This window comes from Acomys russatus, chromosome 8 (genome assembly GCF_903995435.1).
Source record: "Acomys russatus chromosome 8, mAcoRus1.1, whole genome shotgun sequence".
NCBI classification, from domain to species: Eukaryota; Metazoa; Chordata; class Mammalia; order Rodentia; family Muridae; genus Acomys; species Acomys russatus.
The window spans coordinates 76,605,179-76,630,014 of record NC_067144.1 but is presented as its reverse complement, the minus strand read 5'-3'; the positions used below and the strand labels follow the sequence as shown (position 1 = coordinate 76,630,014).

Genomic DNA, 24,836 nt, shown 5'->3' with positions numbered 1-24,836 from the left:
CTCTTTTATCAGCCTTAGTGTATCTGGTTTTATGTTAAAGTCTTTGATCTATTTGGGATTGAGTTTTGTGTGATAGATATGGATCAATTTGCATTTTTCTACATGTAGACACCCAGTCAGACTAGCACCATTTGTTAAAGATGTTCCCCTGACTCACTGTATTGTTTTGGCTTCCTTGTCAAAAATCATATACCCATAGGTGTTTGGGTTTACTTTGGAGTCTTGAATTTGATTCCATTGCTCAACCTGTCTGTTTTTATGCAAATACCATGCCGCTTTTATCGCCATTTCCCAGTAGTACAGCCTGAAATCTGGGATAGTGATACCTTCAGAAGTTCTTTATTGTAGAGGATTGTTTTAGATATTCTGAATTTTTTGTTTATCCATATGAAGTTGAGTATTTCTCTTTCAAAGTCTGTAAAGAATTGTGTTGAAATTTTGATGGAAATTGAGTTGAATCTGTATTTGCCTTTAGTAAGATGTTCATTTTCACTATAATAATCCTACTGCTGGCTGCTTCAACTCAACTATTCCAGCCTCAACTCCTCTCCAAGCCGACAGATTCAAACTGACTTCTCTTGACTTTTGCTTGAGTTGTTCTGCCCAGCCTCAAACTAATTCTGGCAACATGTTTTAATCTTCTGGCTCTTTGTCATTCTCTGGCCTATTCTGTCTTCTCATTTGTATAACTTGTTCTCTCTGCAACCTGTCTCTGTAAAAATCTCCAGGTAAGAAAATGTTTGTTTTAAAAACAACAAAAAACAAACAAAAACAGCCTCTCTTTCTCTCCCCTACAAACAAACAAACAAACAAAAACCACCTCTCTCTCCCTCTGTGCTGTCTTTCCTGTCCTAGTTTCATAAGAGTTCTGCATATCCTGTCTCTGACTCATTCTGTCAAATCCTTCTCTGATCCACCATGTTTTCTACCCATTAATTAGATGTCACTTTCAAACCTGACTGCTTTTTTATATAAACTAGCCTTACCTTCATTGCTTGGGGTTAAAGATTTGTACTAAAGAGGTGTTTGTATTCTGTAGAAATATAGGTAAAATCTCTTCTATAATGTAAAACATTCCCTGACTTCCAGTCTGATGCTCAAACAGCTTTAAAGTATACAGATTGATCTGATTCAATAGTTTTTCTCTACAATCCAGTGTCTTTCAGCAGCAATTATTCCTGCCTCATTGGCATTCAACAAATTTAAAGTTAGTAAAGCATTATCCAGTCTATTTCTGGGAGTTCTTATTCCCCTCTCTATTTATTAAGCAGTCATTTAAGGTACAATTATATCACTCTATAAATGCTTGACCTGTTGGGTCATATAGTATACCTGTAATATTTTATGTTATAATACACAAATGTTTTTATTTTAATGGAAACATGTATTGGGCATTATCCATCATAATTTGTAAAGGTATCCTCATGATAGGCATCACTTCCAGGAAATGTGAAATTATAGAATCAGCCTTGTCAGAAATCAAAGAAGGAGCTCATTGAAATCCTGAATATTTATCATTGGTTTGATGCTCAAATTTTAGTTTCTAAAATTCTGCAAAATGAACTACATCCATCAGCCAAATTCCATTGATTTGGGTTCCAGTAGAGTTTTTCCAGAAGGCAGTAGAATTTGATTATACAAAGGACAAGTAGGACTTTTTGCAATTATTTGCTATTAACATGAAGTTTTTATGAAATTCCAAGGTGTCTAGCACATTTCCTATTAATAACTAATCAATCTCTTCATTTCCTGTGCCAATGAACTAGCCAATCATGTATGAGATGGAATATGGGTGATATATAATGGATAATTTCTGCTTTGAATTGTCTGTTTTAGTTGTATAAATAATGATATTAACTCTGAATGTTCAGGAATAAGCTCAGCAGTTTCTATATTCAACAGGGTTACCTCTCTGCATATTGTGAGTCATTAATTATACTGATAGGTTCAGAAAAATCTAATAAAACCATAAAAATTGCTTATAACTCAGAGTTTTGAACTGAAGCATATGGGCTTTGAATTACTTTAGCTATATTTCCTGACTTATAACCTACCATTACTGATTTATTTGCATTGGTATAAAATGAAATTGGTGTCCATTCACTGTATGGGGACAGAATCCCATTAATTCTTTTTTATTAAGTGGAATTACTTACTTTGGAATATTTGTTATTAATTTCTTCAAAATAATTGCTAGTCTCTTTGTCAATATTCAGTAATTACCAATAATGAGGTAATTTCAGCATTAGTATAATGTACTATGATTTGTGCTAGATCTGTTTATGGTTTGAAAAATGTAGTCCAGAGGATGGAGTGCAGTTTACTGCTATAGGGTATGCTTTCAGGAGAGTTTGCAGACCAGGCAAGGTCTTGGGGTAAGGTCTTCCCTTGTTTCCCTGCTGCTGCTGGCCTCCAGAAAAGCAGACAGAGTTTTTGGGTGGGAAATAGAGTGCAAGGTATGGAGTACAGTTTACCACTGTTGCATTGTCTAATTTAAGAACTCTCCAAAATGCAGAAATCTCTGGAAATTGAGGGGCAAAATTTCACTTCTTTTGGTTTGTTTTTATTTATTTGCTTAGTTATTACCTTCTGGCTTCATCCAAGTAAATTAAATGTAGGTTCAGACCACCACATTGGACTCAGGCCTGAGATTTAGAATCATATTACAATGAATTACCCAAGAATTTAAACACACAACAGTCAATTTTATCTGTAAACAAACCATCAAATAATAAAATTTAAAATTGTAACTATTGATTATTAAGTGAAGTTTGTCAGATTATCTAATTTCTTCCTTTTATTTCACATATAAAGAATTCAAGACCAAAGAAAAGAACATTCTGAAAATAAAACATTAATATGATAGTAGAATTAGGGCCTAAATTTTTCTTGATCACCAAATTTCATGATTCTCAGTACCCAGATTTCACATTACCATGCCATCAGCTTTCTTTTTTTTATCTTTTCATTTTATTATTTTATTCATATTACATCTCGATTGTTAGCCCTTCCCCTGTTTCCTCCAATTCTTCCCTCCCTCCCACTTCCCCCCTTCTCCCCTCCCCTATGTCTGTGATTGAGGGAGACCTCCTCCCCCTATATATGCTCTTAGAATATCGAGTCTCTTCTTGGTAACTTGCCATCCTTCCTCTGAGTGCCGCCAGGCCTCCCCATCCAGGGGGCGTGGTCAGAAAAGGGGCACCAGAGTTCATGTGAGAGTCAGATCTCACTCTCCACTCAACGGTGGAGAATATCATGTCCATCAGCTAGGTCTTGGTAGGGGTTCAAAGTTTAATGCCTATATTCTCCTTGGCTGGTGCCTTAGTTTGAGGAGGACCCCAGGACTCAGATCTGCCTGTCATAAAGTTCTTCTTGTAGGTTTCCAGGACCCTGTGGGTCCTACTATTTCCCTAGTCTTCCATGCTACTCTCGCCTAAAGTCTCAATAGGATGTCCTCTCTTCTGACCCACTTTCTTGGTAAGTAAAGTTTTTCATAGTATGTATCCCTTGGACTAGTGTTTTGATATAAGTGAGTATATACCGTTTGTCTCTTTTTGCTTCTGGGTGAACTCATTCATTCTGATAATTTCTAGATCAATCCATTTGTCCACTAATTTCAGAAATTCCTTGTTTTTAATAGTTGAGTAGTATTCCATAGTGTAAATGTACCACAGTTTCTTAGTCCGTTCTTCTACTGAGGGACACTTAGGCTGTTTCCATGTTCTGGCTATTATGTATAAAGCAGCTATAAACATGGTTGAGCATATGTCCCTGTTGTGTGGTAGGGCATTTTCTCAGTATATTCCAAGGAGTGGGATAGCTGGGTCTTAAGGAAGCCCTATTCCCATTTTTCTGAGAAAGCGCCAGATAGCTTTCCAAAGTGGTTGTACTAGTTTGCATTCTCACCAGCAATGAAGGAGTGTTCCTCTCTCCCCACATCCTCGCCAACATGTGGTGTCATTTGAGTTTTTTATCTTAGCCATTCTAATGGGTGTTAGATGGAATCTCAGTGTCATTTCGATTTGCATTTCTCTGATGACTAACGAGGACGAGCATTTCTTTAAGTGTTTCTTGGCCATTTGATATTCCTCTATTGAGAATTCTATGTTAAGTTCCAAGCCCCATTTCGCATTTGGGTTGTTTGGTTTTGTGGTGTTTAATTTCTTGAGTTCTTTATACATTTTGGATATTAAACCTTTGTCAGATGAAGGGTTGGTGAAGATCTTTTCCCAGTCTGTAGGCTGTCGCTTAGTTCTACTGACAGTGTCTCCTGCCTTACAGAAGCTTCTCAGCCTCATGACGTCCCATTTATTAATTGTTGACATTAAGGCCTGGGCTGTTGGTGTACTGTTCAGGAAGTGGTTTCCTGTGCTTATGTGTCCCAGGCTCTTCCCCACTTTTTCTTCTAACTGATTTAATGTCTCTGGTTTTAAGTTGAGGTCTTTAATCCACTTGGACTTGAGTTTTGTGCATGGTGACAAATAAGGGTCTAATTGCATTTTTCTACATGTAGACATCCAGTTAGACCAGCACCATTTGTTGAAGATGCTATCATTTTTCCATTGAATAGATTTCGCTTCTTTGTCAAAAATCAAGTGAGCAAATGTGTGTGGATTCATCTCTGGGTCTTCAATTCGATTCCATTGATCCACCAGCCTATTGCTTTGCCAGTACCATGCTGTTTTAATTACTGTTCCTCTGTAGTACAGCTTGAGATCAGGTATGGAGATTCCTCTGGAGGATCTTTTATTGTATAAGATTGTTTTTGCTATTCTGGGTTTTTTATTTCTCCATGTGAATTTGAGAATTGATCTTTCAATATCTTCAAAGTATTTTGTAGGTATTTTGATAGGAATTGCGTTGAATCTGTAAGTTGCTTTTGGTAAGATGGCCATTTTTACTATGTTGATTCTCCCGATCCACGAACAAGGTAAATCCCTCCATTTTCTGATGTCATCTTCAATCTCTTTCTTCAGAGGTTTGAAGTTTTTTTCAAATGAGTCCTTCACTTGCTTGGTTAGAGTTACTCCTAGATATTTTATATTGTTTGTAGCTATTGTGAAGGGAGTAGTTTTCCTAATTTCTTCCTCTACCTGTTTATCATTTGTATACAGGAAAGCTACTGTTTATTTTGTATCCTGCCAAATTGCTGAAGGTATTTATCAGCTGTGGGAGTTCTCTGGTGGAATTTGGCGGGTCACTTATGTACACTATTATATCACCTGCAAATGGGGATAATTTGACTTCTTCCTTTCCCATTTGGATCCCCTTGATCTCCTTTTGATGCCTTATTGCTCTGGCTAGAACTTCAAGGACTATATTGAAGAGATATGGGGACAGAGGGCAGCCTTGTCTGGGTCGCGATTTTAGAGGGATTTCCATGAGTATCTCTCCATTTAATTTAATGTTGGCTGTTGGTTTGCTGTATATAGCCTTTATTATGTTTAGATAAGTGCCTTGTATTCCTGATCTCTCCAGAACTTTAAACATAAATGGGTGCTGGATTTTGTCAAATGCTTTTTCTGCATCTAAAGAGATGATCATGTGGTTTTTCTCTTTCAGTTTGTATATATGATGGATTACATTGATGGATTTACGTATGTTAAACCATCCCTGCATGCCTGGAATGAATCCTACCTGGTCATGGTGAATGATGTCTTTGATATGCTGTTGTATTCTCTTTGCAAGAATTTTGTTGAGTATTTTTGCATCAATGTTCATAAGAGAAATTGGTCTGAAATTCTCTTTTTTTTGTTGGGTCTTTGTGAGGTTTAGGTATCAATGTGACTGTGGCCTCATAGAAGGAATTTGGTAATATTCCGTCCATTTCTATCTTTCGGAATATTTTGAATAGTATCGGTATTAGCTCCTCCTTGAAGGACTGGTAGAATTGTGCGCTGAAACCATTTGGTCATGGGATTTTTTTTGGATGGGAGACTTTCAATGGTTGCTTCTATTTCTATAGGTGAAATAGGGCTATTTAATTTGTTTGTCTGGTCTTGGTTCAATTTTGGCAAATGGAATTGGTTGAGAAATTTGTCCATTTCCTTTGAATTTTCGAATTTTGTGGTATAAATGCCTTTAAAGTGGGTTCTTACAATTCTTTGTATTTCTTCCGTGTCTGTTGTTATGTCTCCCTTTTCATTTCTAATTTTGTTAATTTGGATAGTGTTTCTCTGTCTTTTAGTTAGATTGGCTAATGGTTTGTCTATCTTGTTAATTTTCTCAAAGAACCAGCTCTTGGTTTTGTTGATTCTTTGGATTGTTCTCTTTGTTTCTAATTTATTGATTTCAGCCCTGAGTTTGATTATTTCTAGGCGTCTATTGCTCTTGGGTGTTTCTGCTTCTTTTTTTTCTAAAGCTTCCAGATGTGTTGTTAGGTTGTTTATGTGGGATGATTCCTTTTTCTTTTTGAAGGCATTTAGTGCTATGAATTTTCCTCTTAGCACTGCTTTCAATGTGTCCCACAAATTTGGGTATGTTGTTCCATCATTTTCATTGAATTTCAGGAAGTCTTTTATTTCTTCCCTTATTTCTTCCGTGACCCATGTGTCTTTAAGTAGAAAGTTGTTTACTTTCCACGTGTTAGTATGCTTTTTGTTATTTCTGTTGTTGTTGAAGTCCAGCCTTAGACCATGTTGATCTGATAAGATACAGGGTATTATTTCAATCTTCTTGTATCTGTTGAGGTTTGCTTTGTGACCAACTATGTGATCAATTTTAGAGAACGTTCCATGGGGTGCTAAGAAAAAGGTATAATCCTTTGTGTTTGGGTGGAAAGTTCTGTAAATATCTGTAAGATCTATTTGATTCATGACATTGGTTAATGAGGTTATTTCCCGGCTTAGTTTTTTAATCAAAGACCTATCCTTGAGTGAAAAAGGGGTGTTGAAGTCTCCCACTATTAATGTGTGGTTATTGATAGTGGAGCAAGCTCTGTTAATAACTCTTTTACAAATGTGGGAGCCCTTGTATTCAGATCATAGATGTTCAAAATTGTGATGTCTTCTTTGTTGACTTTAACTTTGATGAGTACGAAGTGTCTATCCTCGTCTCTTTTGATTAATTTTGGTTGAAAGTCTATTTTATTAGATATTAGAATGGCTACCCCAGCCTGTTTCTTGTGACCATTTGCTTGGAATATTTTCCCCAACCTTTTACTCTGAGGCAATGTCTGTCCTTGTGGTTGAGGTGTGTTTCTTGAATGCAGAAGAATGTTGGGTCATGTTTATGCATCCATTCCGTTAGTCTGTGTCTTTTTATTGGGGAATTGAGACCATTGACGTTGAGAGATATTAATGACCAGTGATTGGTAAGTCCCTTCATTTTTGGTATTTGTAACAGTCAAGATTTTGTGAGGTTGTGATTTTGCAATGGTATATTTACCTATTTCCTATGTAGCTTTGGTTATAGTTTGACCAGTTGGCTTGAAGTTTTCCATCTAATAGCTTCTGTAAAGCCGGATTTGTGGCTAGGTACTGTGTGAATTTGTTTTTGTCATGAAACAACTTGTCTTCTCCGTCAATGGTATTGATAATTTTGCTGGATATAGTAGTCTTGCCTGGTATCTGTGTTCTCTTAGGGTTTGCAGCACCTCTGTCCAGGCCCTTCTGGCTTTCATAGTCTCTGCTGAGAAGTCAGGAGTAATTCTGATAGATTTGCCTTCATATGTTACTCGGCCTTTTTCTCTTGCCGCTTTCAAAATTTTTTGCTTGTTCTGTATATTTTGTGTTGTTATTATTATGTGACGGGAAGATTTTCTTTTCAGGTCTATTCTATTTGGTATTCTGTAGGCCTCTTGTATGCTTGTATGCATCTCCTTCTTCAAATTGGGAAAATTTTCTTCCATTATTCGATTAAAGATATGTTCTGGGCTGTGGAGTCGGCTATCTTCTCTTTCCTCTATCCCTATTATTCTCGTTAGTCTTTTCATGTTGTCTTTTAATTGTTGAATGCTCTGTGTCATGGAACTTTTCAGATTTAGCATTTCCCTGAATAGTTGTTTCCAGTTCTGTGATTGTATCTTCAAGTCCCGATATTCATTCTCCCATTTCTTGCAATCTGTTAGATAAGGCCACCTCTGAGATGCTTGCTTTCTTCTTTGATGCCTCTTGATCACGTTTTTCTTCTGTGTGTTCCTGTATCATAGCTTCCATTTTTATCTTTATGTCTTGTACTGTTTTAATGATTTCCATCATCTGGTTATTTATATTTTTCTGAAATTCTCCAAGTGCCTCTTTATATGATTCTTTTAACTCTTCAGCCCTCTTGTTTGCCTCCTCCTACATTTGTTTACAGATTTTATTTGTTTCTTCCATTATCATCTTCTTTACTTAGGACTTGAGGTCATTTTCTTGACTATCCATTGCTGTTAGGTTCTCCAGGTTATTTTCATTGGGAATGCTGGGATCTGGAGATGCCAAACTGTTTTGGTTTTTGTTAGTGTTCTTTTGTTGTCCTCTTGTCATTTTGATGGCTCTGATGTTGGAAGATGTTTTGTAGTGACCTTCTCTGGTTGTGAATGGTTAATTGATGACTGATTATAGGTCAGGTGCTCTTGCCTGTGGGGATCAGGGAGTATTTCCATGGAACAGGTAGGTGATCCGGTTTCACTCCTGGTGATTTTCCTCTGCACCATTGGCTCCAGGCTGAGTCATCCAGAGTAGATATCTGTTTGGACTTTAATGCTGTAATTCAGATCGGCAGTTTTGGGACCTAGAATAAGGTCCGCACACAAAGGTTCTGGTTGTGTAAGTTGATTCAGCTGCCTGTCCTTCCTGTGGCTTTGTAGTCAACACCCCAGGTAGTTCAGATCATCTGGGGGTGCAGCTGTCTTTTAGCTCTGTCTCTATACCCTGTAGAGGTGTCCAACCTCTCCCAGAACTATATTCCTGGAGGGACCAAGGTCGCTCTTGGTCAGCAATTAGACACTGCAAGCAAAACCCATGTTTCTTCTCCCGATAATGTGAGAGTACCTGCCTTGTTGGGGCCAGGAGCCCCAGCTAGGCTCTCTCATTCCGGGAGTGCAGGGCCAGAGTCTTGCAGCTGGGAAGTTAGTGAGACTAGGGTTGCAGAGCTCTGTCAGTCGCCCCCGGAACCAGATCTTCCCACCGGGCTATGTCACTCCACTAACACTCTAGGTCGGCAATTAGACCCTGCAAACAGGACCCACCCATGTCTCCCATGTCTTGTCTCCCGATAATGTGAGAGTGCCTGCCTTGGCCAGGGCCCGGAGCCCAAGCTGGGCTCTCTCGTTCCGGGAATGCAGGGCCAGAGCCTTGCAGCTGGGAGGTTAGTGAGACTAGGGTTGCAGAGTTCTGGTGGTCGCCCATGGAACCAGATCTTCCCGCCAGGGTATGGCGCTCCACTAACGCTCTAGGTCAGCAATTAGACACTGCAAACATGACCCACACACATCTCATCTCCCGATGGTGTGGGAGTGCCTGCCTTGCTCAGGCCAGGAGCCCTAGCTAGGCTCTCTTGTTCGGGGAGTGCAGGGCCAGTGTCTTGTGGCTGGGTAGGAACAATAGGGTTGCAGAGCTCTGGCAGTTGCCTGCGGAACCAGGTCTTCCCGCAGGGCTGTGGTGTTCAGCTATCGCTCTAGGCAAGACTCACGTCTCCCGATAGGTCTGTGGAAGCAGTCCAAGCTGATTTCTCACTGCCTCTGTTTGCAGGCTCAGTCCACTGTGATCGGTGTTAGGTTGGGCCCCGGATGGCCAGCAAGCTGCATTCCCGCTTTAGCTGTCTCTGTTGGGTCCCGCCACCTGTGTTTCCACTCCGCCTGGGCGGGTGCCCTCCGCAGTTTGGGGTGGTGTGGAAGGAGGATCTAGGGCAGATTCACCCTCTTCACTGAGACTCCTCTGGTTGGGGACTCCGGAAAATCCCCTCCCCAAACAGCGAGACTGTGCTTTATGTACAGGCTGTAGTTTGCATGTGGATTCTGTTCCAGAGTTTGGGGAGTGCATTTAGTACCACCAAGATGTTGCTTGTCCCAGGGGTGTAGGCTCCCTGTTTGGTTTGCAGCCTTTGGGGTCCCACTCACCTACAGTTCTCAAAGTCCAGCAGTCTGTTGCTCCACTTATGTCTCTGGTCTCCATGGAGTAGATCAGATACGTGGCTTATTGGTCAGCGCCATCTTGGAATCCCCGCCATCAGCTTTCTTACAAGTTAATCACATGGAGGCCTGAGTTTAATCTATGAATAAAAAAATACAAAAATATAAAATATTACCAATTGAAAACTGAATGAATATTTTGGACGTTATCTAATTAGCATAAAAGAAACAAAAACCTAAAAAGGAAAGAATAATCCCTAATATAATATTAAGCTGGGCACATTAGTTGGGCATTTTCTTGATTGATGGATCTAAATGGCCCAAACCACTATGGGCAGTGCCACCCAGTAGCAATTGGTCCTTGGTTGTATAAGATAGCATGTTAAGAAAGCCGTGAAAACAAGTCAGTAAGCAGAGTTTGGTTCCTCCATAGTCTCTACCTGATTTCCTGCTTCTATTGTTTCTTGAGCCTCTGCCTGGACTTCCCTTCACAATGGAGTGTGACCTGAGAATTGTAAAATGAAATGAGCCCCATCTTCTCCAGGTTGATTTTTGTCGTAGCCTTTAACACAATAAAATAAGCAAAACATAATAACATCCTGAAATAAAAGCCAAACCACATCCCTATCCCACATCATATATAAAACGTACATAATAAATCAAACTTTAAATGTAACACTTTAAAACTATTAAAATTCAACACAAAACACATCTGCTTTTAAAATGGCCAAATGATCAGAAAAGACATTCTTCAGTGAAAAAGACACAGTGAGCTAAGACATACATAAAAAGTGTTCAACGTCACTAGTCATCACAGAAATGCAAACTATATTGAGATATAAACTCACTCTGGTTAAAGTGCCTATTATAAGCAAGATAGCTAATGACAATGCTGGCAATGGTCTGTGGAAAAGGACATCAGCTATTACTTATGAGAATATTAAATACTATGGCCAACGTGAAAAAAATACAGGACTTCCTCCAAAGAAAATTACAGATTAGTGTCCCATGTGATCAAGCAGGCACCTGATTTTGTAAGTATCCAGAAGAAAGGTGACTAATAGATTAAAGACTCGTCCAAACTCCCAGTCTATTGTACTTCTCACAATAAGCAGGAAATGGAATCCACCTATGCTCCCCTGTGGATGAATGAGTAAAGGAAAGGGAAACCTCAGCACACAATGGGACACTGTCAGCCTCAAAAGCATTGACATCTTGTCATTTGTAGCAAAATTGATGGCCATGAGAAAAGAAAAATTGGTTCAGATAAGCTGAGTACAGAAAAATCCTATAGCCAAGTGTTAAAGGGCATGTTTCAGGGTCTGGAGTGATGACTCAGCGCTTTATATCTGTGGTTGTTTTTTCAGAGGACACAGGTGTGATTCCTAGAACCTTCATGGTGACTCATAATCATCTGTAACTCCAGTTCCAGGCAATCTAACACCCTCTTCTCCCCTTCCCCAGGACATGTGGTACACAAGCACTCAGACAAAATACTCATTTGTATAAAATAATAACAGTAATAAAAGAGTGTGTTTCTTCATTTTCCAAGAGAAAGGTGTCACATGGAAAACAATTGAACTAAATAAAGCAGTAATATAGAGCAAGGAGGCAAACAAAATGGTGTCTTTTGTCTTTAGTTAGAGGACACATAATATAAAAAAGTTGGTGATTGGGAATAAAAACATCAAGTAAGATAGAAGGAATAAATTCAGATGTCTTATACAACCGTAGAATGGCTATTATTTCTATATTTTAAAACATCAAAAGAATTGTAATAATCTCAATCAAAAGAGATGATAAACATTTATGATGATAGATGTGCCAATTATGCTATTATTTCAAAATGTCATATTTTACAGACAACAGCCAGTTAAAATCATTTTAATGTAACTCATGACATGATTTTAAATAAAGAATAAATGTTGGGGGGAACTTAACAACATGAATTGAGGTTTTCTGAGTCTGATATTTCTATCTTTTTTCTTATATGGAATAGCTGATAGGGTCACTAGAGCAAGTCACATAAATGGTGTAAGTTTCTTTGCCTAAGAGAACTCTATTGTTCTTTCAATTAGCTCTATTGCTTTCCAGGTGAAAGCTGCCCTTTGGGAAGTAAAAATGTTGAATGAACATAATGAAATACATCCTTCAACTCTGTAGGATTTTTTTCAACAAAGACAATCAAATAGTAGTGATTAACAAAATAATTTGTTTAAAGTCTCAGATTAGGCCGTCTATTCATGTTCTAAAGATAAACAAGTAAATTAAGTGAAAAATATAATGAGAAACATTGCTTCAAATTCTATTTTTCTCTTGTTAAAATTAATTTATTTGACACCTTCATACATTTATTTCACAATTTCATACATGTGCATAGTACATTCTGGTCACATTCAGCAAGCCCATCAACCTGTAAGCCACCAAGTATAGTTTTTCTTATTTATTAGTTTTGACTTTTTTTGACCTCTTGATTTTAATCAAGTCATTTACAAGGGAACAGGTGTGGGACTATCCCCTGGAGCACCAGTAGTTATTTCATAAGTGACTACACCAGTGAGGACAATGTTTTACCCTCTCCTAGAAGCAATCAGTTTCCATAAGTAGTACCTCTTCTATCCGTAACTGGGTGTTAGTGGGGTCCGACCTGGGTGAAATTTGTGCAGGTAACCACAAGACATGCATAGAAGACAGTGCTTCATAGCCTTGACCTCATTTTCTGGTTCTTAAAATTTTCTCCCTTTCTTCTGTAATATTCCCTGAGTCTTGGAGCAAGAAACACAAAACTTGTTTTGAGGGACAAACATTTAACAGTAACTCATTTTCAGTCCCTTGACAAGCCATAAATATGTCTTTGCAGTAAATTCTGTGCCTAACACTAAGAAGCTAATCAAGGCTGAAGGCAACACTAGTCCACTATTATAAATATTTAGGAAACAGCTTAACAGCATGAACATTTATCAAAAGAGAAGCAATGGGTCACCCTTAAGACCTACCTCCCAAGCTATGCACCTTTGACCATGTCCACAGTAATAGCCATAAAATATTCTCTTTGGAACTTGGTATCAGACTTAATTAGAACATACTGGATCACCCCCATAACAGCAATGCCACGGTAGCAAGATGTGTAGTGGACACATCTGGCTTAGCTGGTTTGTACTGTAACATATAGTGTCTACAATGACATATTACAAAACCAACCACTTTTTATTGAATTGGAGGTGCTATACATAAGGTGTTTCATGCCTGGTACTGTACCATGGTCAACTGTCCATGGGTAAGGAAGGCCCTGAGTTGTATGGGTTGGGGTTACATCTAAACATTGTTTAAATAGGTGGTCGTGTAATCAAACTTCCTTCTAAATATTTGTGCTTACAATTTGTGCTCCTCTCAGTTTTGTTTATAGGAGCATCTTCTTGCTGTGGATAATGGATAATGCAGAGATTTATAATTGTTTATGTTGAGGGACCAGGAGTTAGACAGACTTTCTGAAAAGCAGACAAATACGAGGAAAGGCCAAGACTGACTGATAAAGATAGTGAACTTCTCAGATGACTGGCTTATTTGTCATCCTCCTGAACAGAGACAAAAATCCTAGCAGCTTAAAATAAAAGCCTTATATGCCTTTTTATCCTGCCCACAGGCCCTGTGTTGACAGACAAGCTCAACAAGTTCAAGGCCAGATCAGGACATGTGTGCATGCTGTAGAACAATCAGTCATAGTGTCTTTCTTTGAACTGACTCTAACTAAATTAGAGAGGGAATAACCTCCAGAGACTTTAAAACCTTCTAGACCTCAAGAAAAAGCTGGGCTTCAGCTTTCTGAATTTCCCCTCCTACTTTGGTGGGTCCTTTTCTGTGGTATGGTTTCTTAACTCTTAATAAAAGTCTTTCTTCATTGCTGATTATCTCTGATCCTGTTTCTTGTGCTTGATATTTCTCTGATGATATCTGTACAGATGAAGATCTTTTTTCCCTGCCATTTAATTCTTTAACTAAAAATGAGGGGGCTCATCAAAAATCAAAGATGGGAACAATATTGCTGCGAGTTAGTGACTGTGAATTCTCATCAGTATATAATTCATCTGTAACAGCCTTCTTCTAGCCAAGGCTCATGGTACATCAGGGTAAAGTGCTATCTTGGAGACATAATATTGTTGATACGCACCATCAACTCATAGCATCTGAGATTACCACAGCAGATCAAGCCACTTAACACTCCACCAAGTGTTAGGGAGGGTTTCTCAAGGCTTTATCGCTACCTGAAGAGCTACTAGTAGTTGATGGATGATACAGATGAGTCATATTTATTTGGGAATGTAGGTTGCCCACAACGTAATGAGTGGCCCTACACTCCAATTTGCATGGTCAGCACTATTGGACTCACTGGAGTGGTAATAATAATAAAGAAGAAGTGAAATCAGAATTGTGACAAAATCAATAATAATAAAAAAAGAAGTGAAATCAGAATTGTGACAAAATCATTGGCCCCAGATAGGGGCAGGAGTGAAGAGTTGTAGGGATAAAGAGGGGAATAAATATCATCAATAAGTGAATAAATAAAATATAATTTTAAAACTTTAGTTTTATGTACTTACATAAATAATGTACTTACATACATAAAAATTCAATACTTTTTCTAAATGTGTTTAGGAGACTGGCTTTAAAGACAATAACGGATGTGCTTGAGAGATTCTTATTCTAAATATAACTTCTGTATCACAGTCCTGGGGAAAAGAAAAACATATTTCAGTGATGTTTGTGGAATCCATTTTAGTCTAATGGGATAAGCCTTATAGGATTAATAGAAATTTCATGAAAAACTATCATAAGATTCATAGCACATTAAAGATGGAACAGTTGAAAATAAAATCCAAAAAGAATTTTGTGTCTCAAAACATTTATGAGAAACACATATAAGAAAATTACTAACCTAATCCTATGGACAGGTATCATCATTCATGGAAAATAGTAGGGCTCTCAAAAGACAAAGGGAAACCCAAGTATGGAAACAAAAGTGGTGGATGTGAGATTTTGGGGCAGTAGCAGAAATGAAACAATGTTACTCAACTTTTCACTTCTGTCAAAAAAAAAACAAGAGAAATTATTTTAAGTGAAAATGTGTCAGTTATGCTTCACGGTTTCAGGGGTACTGTTCATTAGTGTATGGCTCCATTGATATGGACTTATGGCAGTACAGAATACCATGATTACAGGAAGCAAAAATATCCTAAGAACAATATTATACTCACAATAACAGGCTCCTGTTAAATCTGCTTTGTTCCATCCAAGTCCCAGCCTATTGGTGCTCCCTAGTCTCAGGGTATAATCGTCCTCTAAGGTGTTGTCCTACATAGTAACTAACTCTGGTAGCACTTTTATAACACACCCAGAAACATGACTCACTACTCTGCTAAGCATCTCAAAATCCAACCACAAATTAAAACCAGCTATCACACACACCTAAGTAGATTACAACACAACCCAGGAGCAGAGTTTTCTATGTACATGCTTTACTTTTGCCTCAGCTCACAAGCATTCTAGTTCACTGGTAAAAGCCTCAACCATAGAACTTCTAAAATTAGCTGGACTCCTGGGCTTTGCACTTGAACCTAATGTGATTTCTTATGGATTGGCAAAGTAACCTGTAAAGAACAGAGACGGGTTTATTGTGTATATGAGAAGATGGGTGTTTCAGAAGAGAAAGACTATAGCATATTAAATTCCCTGAGAAGCACATTCTGATTACAGTGCTTCTACAGAATATTACCGTCCTCTTATCAAGAGCCAGGAGCTATCTATTTGAACACACAGTGTACTTCATGACTGACTGTCTTAAATATGGCAGAAATAACTCTACATAACATCCAAGGTTGAGTATAAAGTTTGCAGTTTCCACATCGCTTACCTTTCTAGAATCTTTTCAAGCTGTGAGACACCATATACAATGCCCATTATTCCTTAGCTCATATGCTTGATAGAACATTTGAAAAGGCAACATAATGTAAGGAGTCAGTGTCTAAGGAGAATCAGCTATTTTACCACCATTGTTCAAGATATACTGCACAACATGTGAGTGAAGAAACTTTAAGTGATCTGAAAGCCAGTTAATTTATGACTCAACCTCATGAGATGACTGCCTATGACAGAAGTGCTCAGGTGAGCTGCCCACAAACTCCTGACCCACAGAATTCATCCGGTAAAATAATAAGGTGGTATTTTAGATCACTGAATGCTGAGCTGATTTAATATAGCCCAGGAGTATCAGACCCTGTGCAACACTCGGACTCTGATACAATGAATGTTGTGAAGATGTGACTGCATGGTTGCAGGGCAGTCATTAGATATATGGACTTGAGAAAATCACTATTATGGTGAGAATTCAAGTTCTATTCCCATCTCTCATAATAGCTAACAGATAATACTTGATGTGAGAATGGAAGAATGTAATTTAATTTGGAAATCAGAATTTTAAAAGCTTTATATTGACTCTATATACAACCATGTCAGGAAGTGAACTTGATAAATACAAACAAAAGATTTTCTTCAGGAATTTAGCTTCCTTATCTGTGACAGCATTAATGGAAGAATACCTGCTCCCTGGCCACTTTTACAATATTAACAAGATGCTAGATTCTCTAATTCTAATAATTATGAACTTCCTAATTATCTATCACATATCACATATCACAGGAATCAATTGTCTATACTACTCTAATTTTCTCTTTCATTGAATAAACAACATTTCATGGATGGTTATAGTTAATATATGTTTAATTACTAAGAGAGTGGCTCATTATTCACACATGTAGATGAATAACTGGAAGAATTAGTATTGTTATCTACACTGAGTAAATCATTTATAAATTCAAAAAAGGATGAGTGAGGAAATATTACTTATATGTTAAAATAAATTTGAAACTCAAAATTAAGGAAATAATATTTCGTTTATATTGAAATGTATCTTAAAATGTACAACTACACATAAACAATTAAGCTTATACAAATCTAATCTTTAAAGAGTAAACATTATATCTTAAATTTTAATTCAAATGGCTGCTTTTCACTGATACTAAATTAGCAAAAGAGAACAATAATGAAAAAGGTAAATGTTTGCAATAAATGTCTCTGTAAAATATGCTGAATTTCTCTTTTCAAGACTGATATAGCCCACTAACAACTGAGATAGATTTTTTGCTCCAAAGTCTCCTCATAGCATTTTTCATTTCTGTATTCCTCAAGGTGTAGATCAAAGGGTTCAGCATTGGAGTTATGAAGGTTAAAAGCACAGTCACAGACTTATCGATGGGAAATGTGGAAGTAGGCCTTGCATATAGGAAGATACAGGGAACAAAGAATAAAATGACCACAGTAATGTGGGATGCACATGTGTACAAGGCTTTGCGCCTCCCTTCCAGACTATGTGCCTTAAGGGAGTGTAAAATGATGCCATAGGAAACTAAGAGAATTAAAAAGGTGACAGTACAAATTGCCCCTCCATTAGCGATCATACAGAGCCCAATGAGGTAAGTATTCGTGCAAGCCAGTTTTAGCAAGGGATACATATCACATACGAAGCTGTCAATGATGTTCGGGCCACAGAAAGGAAGCTGATAAATAAAGATGAACTGAATTAATGAGTGAAGGAAGCCCCCAATCCAGGCCCCCAACAGCATGAGAACACAAACCCGCCGGTTCATGATGGTCAAATAATGAAGAGGTTTACAGATGGCCACATAACGGTCATAGGCCATCACCACCAGAAGAATGACCTCAGCTCCAGCAAATAAATGGTCTATAAAAACTTGAGTCATACAAGCCCGGAAGGAAATGGTCTTTGTTTCATAGAGCAAGTCCATGATCATTTTGGGAGCAATGGCGGTAGAATAGACAGTATCTATAAATGACAAATAAGCCAGGAAAAAGTACATAGGGGATCCCAGGGCCTGGCTGGCTGTGATGGTCACCATGATGAGCAGATTGCCCATTACGGTCACAATGTAGATGAGCAAGAATATGACAAACAGGACCTTTTGGCCCTCTGGGTTCTGAGTGAGACCCAAGAGGATAAATTCAGTCACATTGTTCCTCTTTTCCATATGTTCTTCCGAGGGTGTTGAACCTACTCAGGTGTCAGAGCCAGCAGACAAGATCAGATGAATTTGAAATGATTCTAAGCTCTATGTTACAATGTCTCAATAATTCTCCCATGTTGTGTCACACAGGTAGCTTGAATTTCCTCCAGCCTTGGTCCACTCATTTTCAAAAACTCCTCTCTACAAACATAATAGTGAATCTTCAGGGGTCTGTCTGGCAGACACTTGGATGATTTACCTGTGAAGTGATTTAGTGAAAACATAATCACATATAAATATAAGCACTATATTTTCATATTTATATGAAATAGTATCTACAACATAAATCATAAAATTTTCTGCCAAAGTTTAGCGACAGCCTTTCTGAGTACACAATATAACTTCCTAACATCTTTACATAACAGCAACTGGACCAGACACTGCTTGATTGTTCTTTTTATGCAAATCTCAAATTATTAATTCAATTTCAAACTCCTTCGAGATGTAAAGGAGGTAAATAATAAATGCTGAATTTTACTCTATTCCTGAAAATCCAGAAAGAAATTTAAAAAGGTCATCTACATATTCACAAAGTCAGGCAATGATGGTTGCTTGGCAGTATGTGTTGTATATTTTACCAAAATCAAAATTAATGAAAATCTACAGAGCACTGAGACATTATAAATACCATATGTAAAATGACAGTTCATTAAAATATTATATTCTCCAATTGAAATTAAATATGTCCTTTATATTATGAAGTATTACTATAAAATATATTTGTGTTGTGGTTTTTTATGCTATGTCATAGACTCTGTCTTAGAACATATTTTAAGCATAATGCAATATTTGAAGATGCTGTTTTGTGTTCTTTTTCTAGCACTATTGTATAAAACTAAAGCCATGCATATGCTCTTTTATTCGTGGCATTGGCATAAAATTCTTCTGATATTACTAAAAGCCTAATTAAGGGTGGTACAACTCATTCAAAATAAGTACCTATCTCCCATAAATATGTTATCTGGGTTTTCTGTTTCTTTTTTTTTGGTGACTTGTTTCAAATCTAGATTTCTACAATTTTCTCTTTGATCCCTGAAAGTCATAATTTAGTTTGATGACACTAAGACATTATGACCATATCAGTCCAGTTAAAATGGCAAGATGAGAGAACAAAGGATAAGAGCACACATACTTACTCAGAACTTAAATCTTACTCACACAGATATAAAGTTCCTTTGTCTTGCCCTGAACATACCGCATTCTTTCCATTTTAATACATTTCAGTTTAAAATATGGATTTACCTATTTTGACTTCAAAAATAAGGCTGGATTACTTGATCTGTTGTCTCATGTGAAAATTCTTGTTGAAATATGTCAAGACAAGCAAGTTTAAAGCTTCACTCATTTACTTAAAAATAAGATTTTCATATTAGTCAGATATGCATAGTACTGAATAATCTTAAAATTGGACTTTGTTTTTCATTACTATGGCATTTACATATCTGCACCAATGTGGTTCATGTCTAATAGGTAACAGCTTTTATTTTATACCTTGAGGCAACATTAATTCCCAAAGAGAATGCTTCTACAAGGAAAAGGAACTTAATGATGAACCTCAAAATACTTTACTGAATTGTTCAAACACTCCCAAAGTACTTGTTCCAAATTAAATTAGCCAAGGGTTCAACTCAAGAGAACTGATGTCTCCTACATATTCCTTTCAATGCAGTTTGTATGTTCAGAGATATAACTGGACAGTCATATCAGCATAATCAAGTGGAATAAAACAGAATCCTAACAGCAACAACAAAGTATTTTTCAAAAGGAAAAATATTAGGTTGTCTAAGAGCAAATTTCACAATCAATATGGATTTAAAATTTTTAATTTGGAAGGCTTTTTCTATAGAACAGATATGCTTAAAAATAATATATATCATAAATAATTGCTTATCAATTTACTAAAAGTTTTGATACAATCTAGATGAGACAATACTCACATGTCCAATCTAACTTTATTGAAAAGTGGTACAATAAAATAAATTCAGAAATATTTGACCCTTAATCTTCACATGTTGTTTAAATTAAATGGAATTTCCATAAATCTAAATTTGTCTATATATACTCTACAACCTATACAATGCAACAAATCAAGTATATAATAAACACAAGTAATATATTCTATACATCAAAGACAATGCAGTTATTTGCAGAATTCTAATTGCTTCCAGAGAAATGAATATCCCCTAGAAAAGAAAGTGACAGAACCTAGACACGATCGTACAAGAAGGGAGTCAACATTCAGAGGGAGATGGAATATTACCAAAAATACCCACTAAAGGATAGCCATACTCCTTCTAAACACCAAGGATAGAGACCCAAGACTCATGCTTTTTAAACTTAATTTATTTTTTGTAAAATTTATACATCTGTGCATTGCCTCCTTCCCATCTCTATTCCTCAATCCTTCCTTTAATCCCATGATGACAATGATCTTTGCCTTATAATTCTTCCTTTAACCTATTAAGTCCATTTAGTGCCAGTTAAATGTGTATAGTGTAAGGACATTCACGGGAGCATGAACTATCTTCCAGTGGCAACAATTATAAAGAAAAGTAACTTTCTCTTTCCCAGCCACATAACAATAACTCTTCAGCCAGTGGTATAATGTTGACTTTATATCTGTTACTCTGTTGAAATTACTTATCGTATCTAAGAATTTTCTGGTAGTGTTTTCAGGGTCTAATGTATGCATCATGTTACCTGCAAAAAGAAAAAAGAAAGAAAGAAAAAAGAAAGAATAGATTTTTGTTTGTTTCTCAAAACAGGATTTCTCTTGTAATCCTGGCTGTCTTGGCCTCACTTTATAGACCAGGCTGGCCTCGAACTCACAGAGATCCACCTGCCTCTGCCTTCCCAGTGCTGGGATTAAAGGCATGTGCCACCATGCCCACTCCTTTCCTATTTGTATCTCTTTATTTCATTCATTTGACTTGCTTCTTTCACTAAGATTTCAAGGGTTCTATTAAATAAGACTGTAAAAAACAAAAAACTAGAATGTGTGCTTTAAGACAGTGTCTTCTATTTATGACAGAGGGCTTCACTCATGAAACATTAACACTGTGGCTACCTTAACAAGCACTTAACAGCACTAGCTGACACATTCCAATGTAGATGGATGAACTCAGGGAATCGTACTCACGGATGAAGAGATAACAGTAAATTAACACCTCTCATTTCCACGCTGGAATTTTGTCATTGGTTTAATTTTTTTCAGGTTTTTTTTTCTTTTTTTTTTTTTTAGGTTATTTTCTTTTCTTGTTTTATTACTAAATGTTTTTATGTTTAACATATACATTTGTATTATTACACATATATACAATAAACTACCTACAGCAAGAAGAACCATGAAACGATCAGGAATTATATAAATGTTACATTCATAGTGTTTTGGCTATTTGTATTTGGCAGCCTTGAAGAAAAGATCTTTCCTATTTTGGTGTTTCTAAAATTCTGAATGAAAATCAATATCTATCATATCTTGTCATTATCAACTTAAAACATCTATCTACAACTAAAAATATCTTAACCACTAAACAACTAAGCTTAATTGTAAAACTAAACTACCTGGTCTTCAACCCCAGCATAGACTTGAGAAGGAATAAAATTAATTTCCTGAATATACAGGGAGTGCAGGTTAGCAGCTTCCAAAATGAGATGATGACAGAGACAGTTTGCTGCCTAAGCAGTCACCCCAAACTCTCTATAACACTGGAGCATCATCTTCAGCCTTCTGGCCCAATATATCTGACAGATTTTTTTTGGCTGAATTCTGTCTTTGGTAGAAATTAGGACATCTTGCCCAGTGGCTTGTTTGCCACATTTGAAACAATCTCCATAAGGAGGTTCTTTGATGCTCATCATCTTCTTTGAGTTAGTCTGGGTGTTGCCAGGAGTTAACCTGTCTCATTGCCAGTGAATCTTTCAAATAATAATAACATTTTAAAATGCCATATTCTGTATGTCTCTGAGGGTTTTGAAGACCCTATCTAACTATTTTTCCTTATCTTTTTATAGAGTCATATCTGTCTTTTACACTTAGGATGTATATTCTTGTGATAAAATAGACTGGTGACTGATATGACCATATTTGATGAGCTAACAATTAACTTGTGTAACTTACTTATCCTAAACTGCCTGCAATAGCACCTTCAAATTATTGGAAGAACAAGTAATTTTAATTCACTTGTATAGAATTTTATATATAGAAGCAAAATAAGTTTAATTTTAGATACATTGGTATAGAATATATTACTTTCAGAATTATGAAAAGTAGTCATTTTACTTTACTAAAAGTTGATATATTACTTTCAGAATTATGAAAAGTAATCAGGAGGAAGAATTTTCTGGTAAATTCAAGATTGATCACTCCATGCCTTTCAATCGAAGTGAGAAGCGCTGTCTACAATAGAATATTAATATATAGTTGTGATAGCCAACCAAAACCAATGACAATACCCTGAAGTTTGATAATTATGAGTAAAGAATTCAGAGTACACATCACTTAAGATGGTGTCATTATCAAAAAGACATCATTCCTACAGATGATAATTTGTGTAAGGTAATATGAAGAGATTTGATGTAACAGAGGAAGGAAATAAATTAAGGCATGTTTTTCAAGAAACAAAGAAAGAATAGCAATATCTGAAGGTACTCATTTTTATTTCCTAACTTTAAAACCTTTACTATGCTTAAGAAGTTAAAAGAAGAATATATGGGCTAGAATTCAGATATGACACAATACTCTATTCTCATTCTATCCACATAGGAGCTATTCTACAGTACTTCAAAATAAAGTAACACAGGTAGTCTATGTCTATACAAACCCACTGTAAGGAAAAATTTTTTCAGCTCATGATTTCAGCCTAAGTAACAAGATGTAAACAAGAATTTTCCAAAAATGTATAAGCTTAGTTTACAAAGAAACTGGTGATAGATTTGTATGCAGTTGATTACTTTTGGGGCTATGAAATAATGTGTAAAAAATGATGTAAATTTGATTGCACATAGAGTCAAGTTTCACATAAACATAGCTACACCAAAGTACTGTATTATAGGAAATTCTACAGCAATAATAGACTCAAAAATATCTATTTCAAGCAAAATGGCCTGGACCATCACATGCTATGGATTTACTCTGAGACAACTGTAGGAATATTTTATTTCACCTATAATTTCTTCAATAACCTATTCTTCTATCTCCTTTGTATTCTATGTGTGTGTGGTAGTACTCACTGTCCATTTCTAGTTGTAGTCCACTGTCATTGGACAAAAAGTAAAGAAGTATTTCAATATCCTTGTGTTTACCAAAACTTGTTATATGTCCTACAATATGGTTTATTTAGATATTGTTCCAAGGAATGCCAAGGAAATGTATGTTAGCAGCATTGACTATTTCATAAATGTGGGTTAAATACATCCAATCTAAAATATAATTCAATTTCCATATTTATTCAAGTTTGTCTACATTAGTTGTCTATGACTTGGAGTGAGATACTGAAGTCACCTGTATTACCTGTGGAAGTTAGTCAGTACATTCGTAACCAGTAGTGTTTGTTTTATATTCTTCTAGAGAAGGACTAATTTCAATAATTCCAAACTATCCCCTTTGGTATAAAGCTAAGGAATACCACTAAAATCACTTCCTGACACCAGTATTATTCTGACACAAATTTTAATAAAGATACAACATAAAAACTAGAAGCTAGGCTTCTGATGAAGATAAATATAAAAGTACATGATGAAACATTTGCTAACAGAATTCAAAGACACAAATATATTCATTAATATCAAGTTGGCTTAGTTCAAAAGCTACAAGAATGGCTCAACATGAGCAAATCAACAAATATAATATAGCACAGAAACTCAAATATATAAATAGTATTTCTATGTACATTCACTTCATGATGAAAATATGAAGATAATAATAATAGACAGTATAAGCAAAGCAAGCATAGCCGGGCATGGTGGCTCATGCCTGTAATCCCAGCACTCAGGAGGCAGAGGCAGGTAGATCTCTGTCAAGGCCAGCCTTGTCTACAAAGTGAGTCCAGGTCAGCCAACGCTACACACAAACAAAAAAAAAAAGTCTCGAAAAACTAAAAACTAAAAACAAAAAACAAAAACAAAAAAGTAAGAATTATCATAATATAAGCTATGAAAATCGGAGATAAGACCAATGTATGTAATTTCTCCATTGTTTTTTAATATATTTTATTAATTTATTCATATTACATCTCAATTGTTATCCCATCCCTTGTATCCTCCATTCCTCCCTCCCTCCCATTTCTCCATTGTTTTTACATTTTTCTTTTGAGAATTTTACACATGAATACTACATTTACATAATTTTAGCTACCTTCTCCTCCTCCAACTGCTCTCTCTCTCTTTCTCTCTCTCTCTCTTTCTCTCTCTCTCTCTCTTTCTCTCTCTCTCTCTCTCACACACACACACACACACACACACACATATGATCTCTTCTTTATTATTGTTAAATAAATGTGTGTGTGTGTGTGTGTGTGTGTGTGTGTAAACTGTTGAGTCAATTTAGTATTGCTCATAAATATGTATGTTTAATGCTGACCACTCAGGATTGGATGACACATAAAAAGAGTCACTAATTGAGAAGACTGATTTGAGGGATTCTTTCT

The 24,836-nt window shown here is 36.5% G+C and overlaps 1 protein-coding gene across 1 annotated transcript; it reads right to left on the bottom strand.

Moving 5' to 3' along the window:
* Window positions 1-17,208: 17,208 nt before the first annotated feature.
* Window positions 17,209-18,153, bottom strand: LOC127192959 (olfactory receptor 4A15-like). The gene has a single exon (XM_051150338.1). It carries the CDS (start codon window positions 18,151-18,153, stop codon window positions 17,209-17,211), a length of 945 nt encoding a protein of 314 aa, XP_051006295.1.
* Between the last annotated feature and the right edge of the window lie 6,683 nt (window positions 18,154-24,836).

Bases quoted from the DNA above. Each gene is read 5' to 3' on its own strand.
- LOC127192959 (XM_051150338.1), bottom strand. From the start codon at position 18,153: ATGGAAAAGAGGAACAATGTGACTGAATTTATCCTCTTGGGTCTCACT.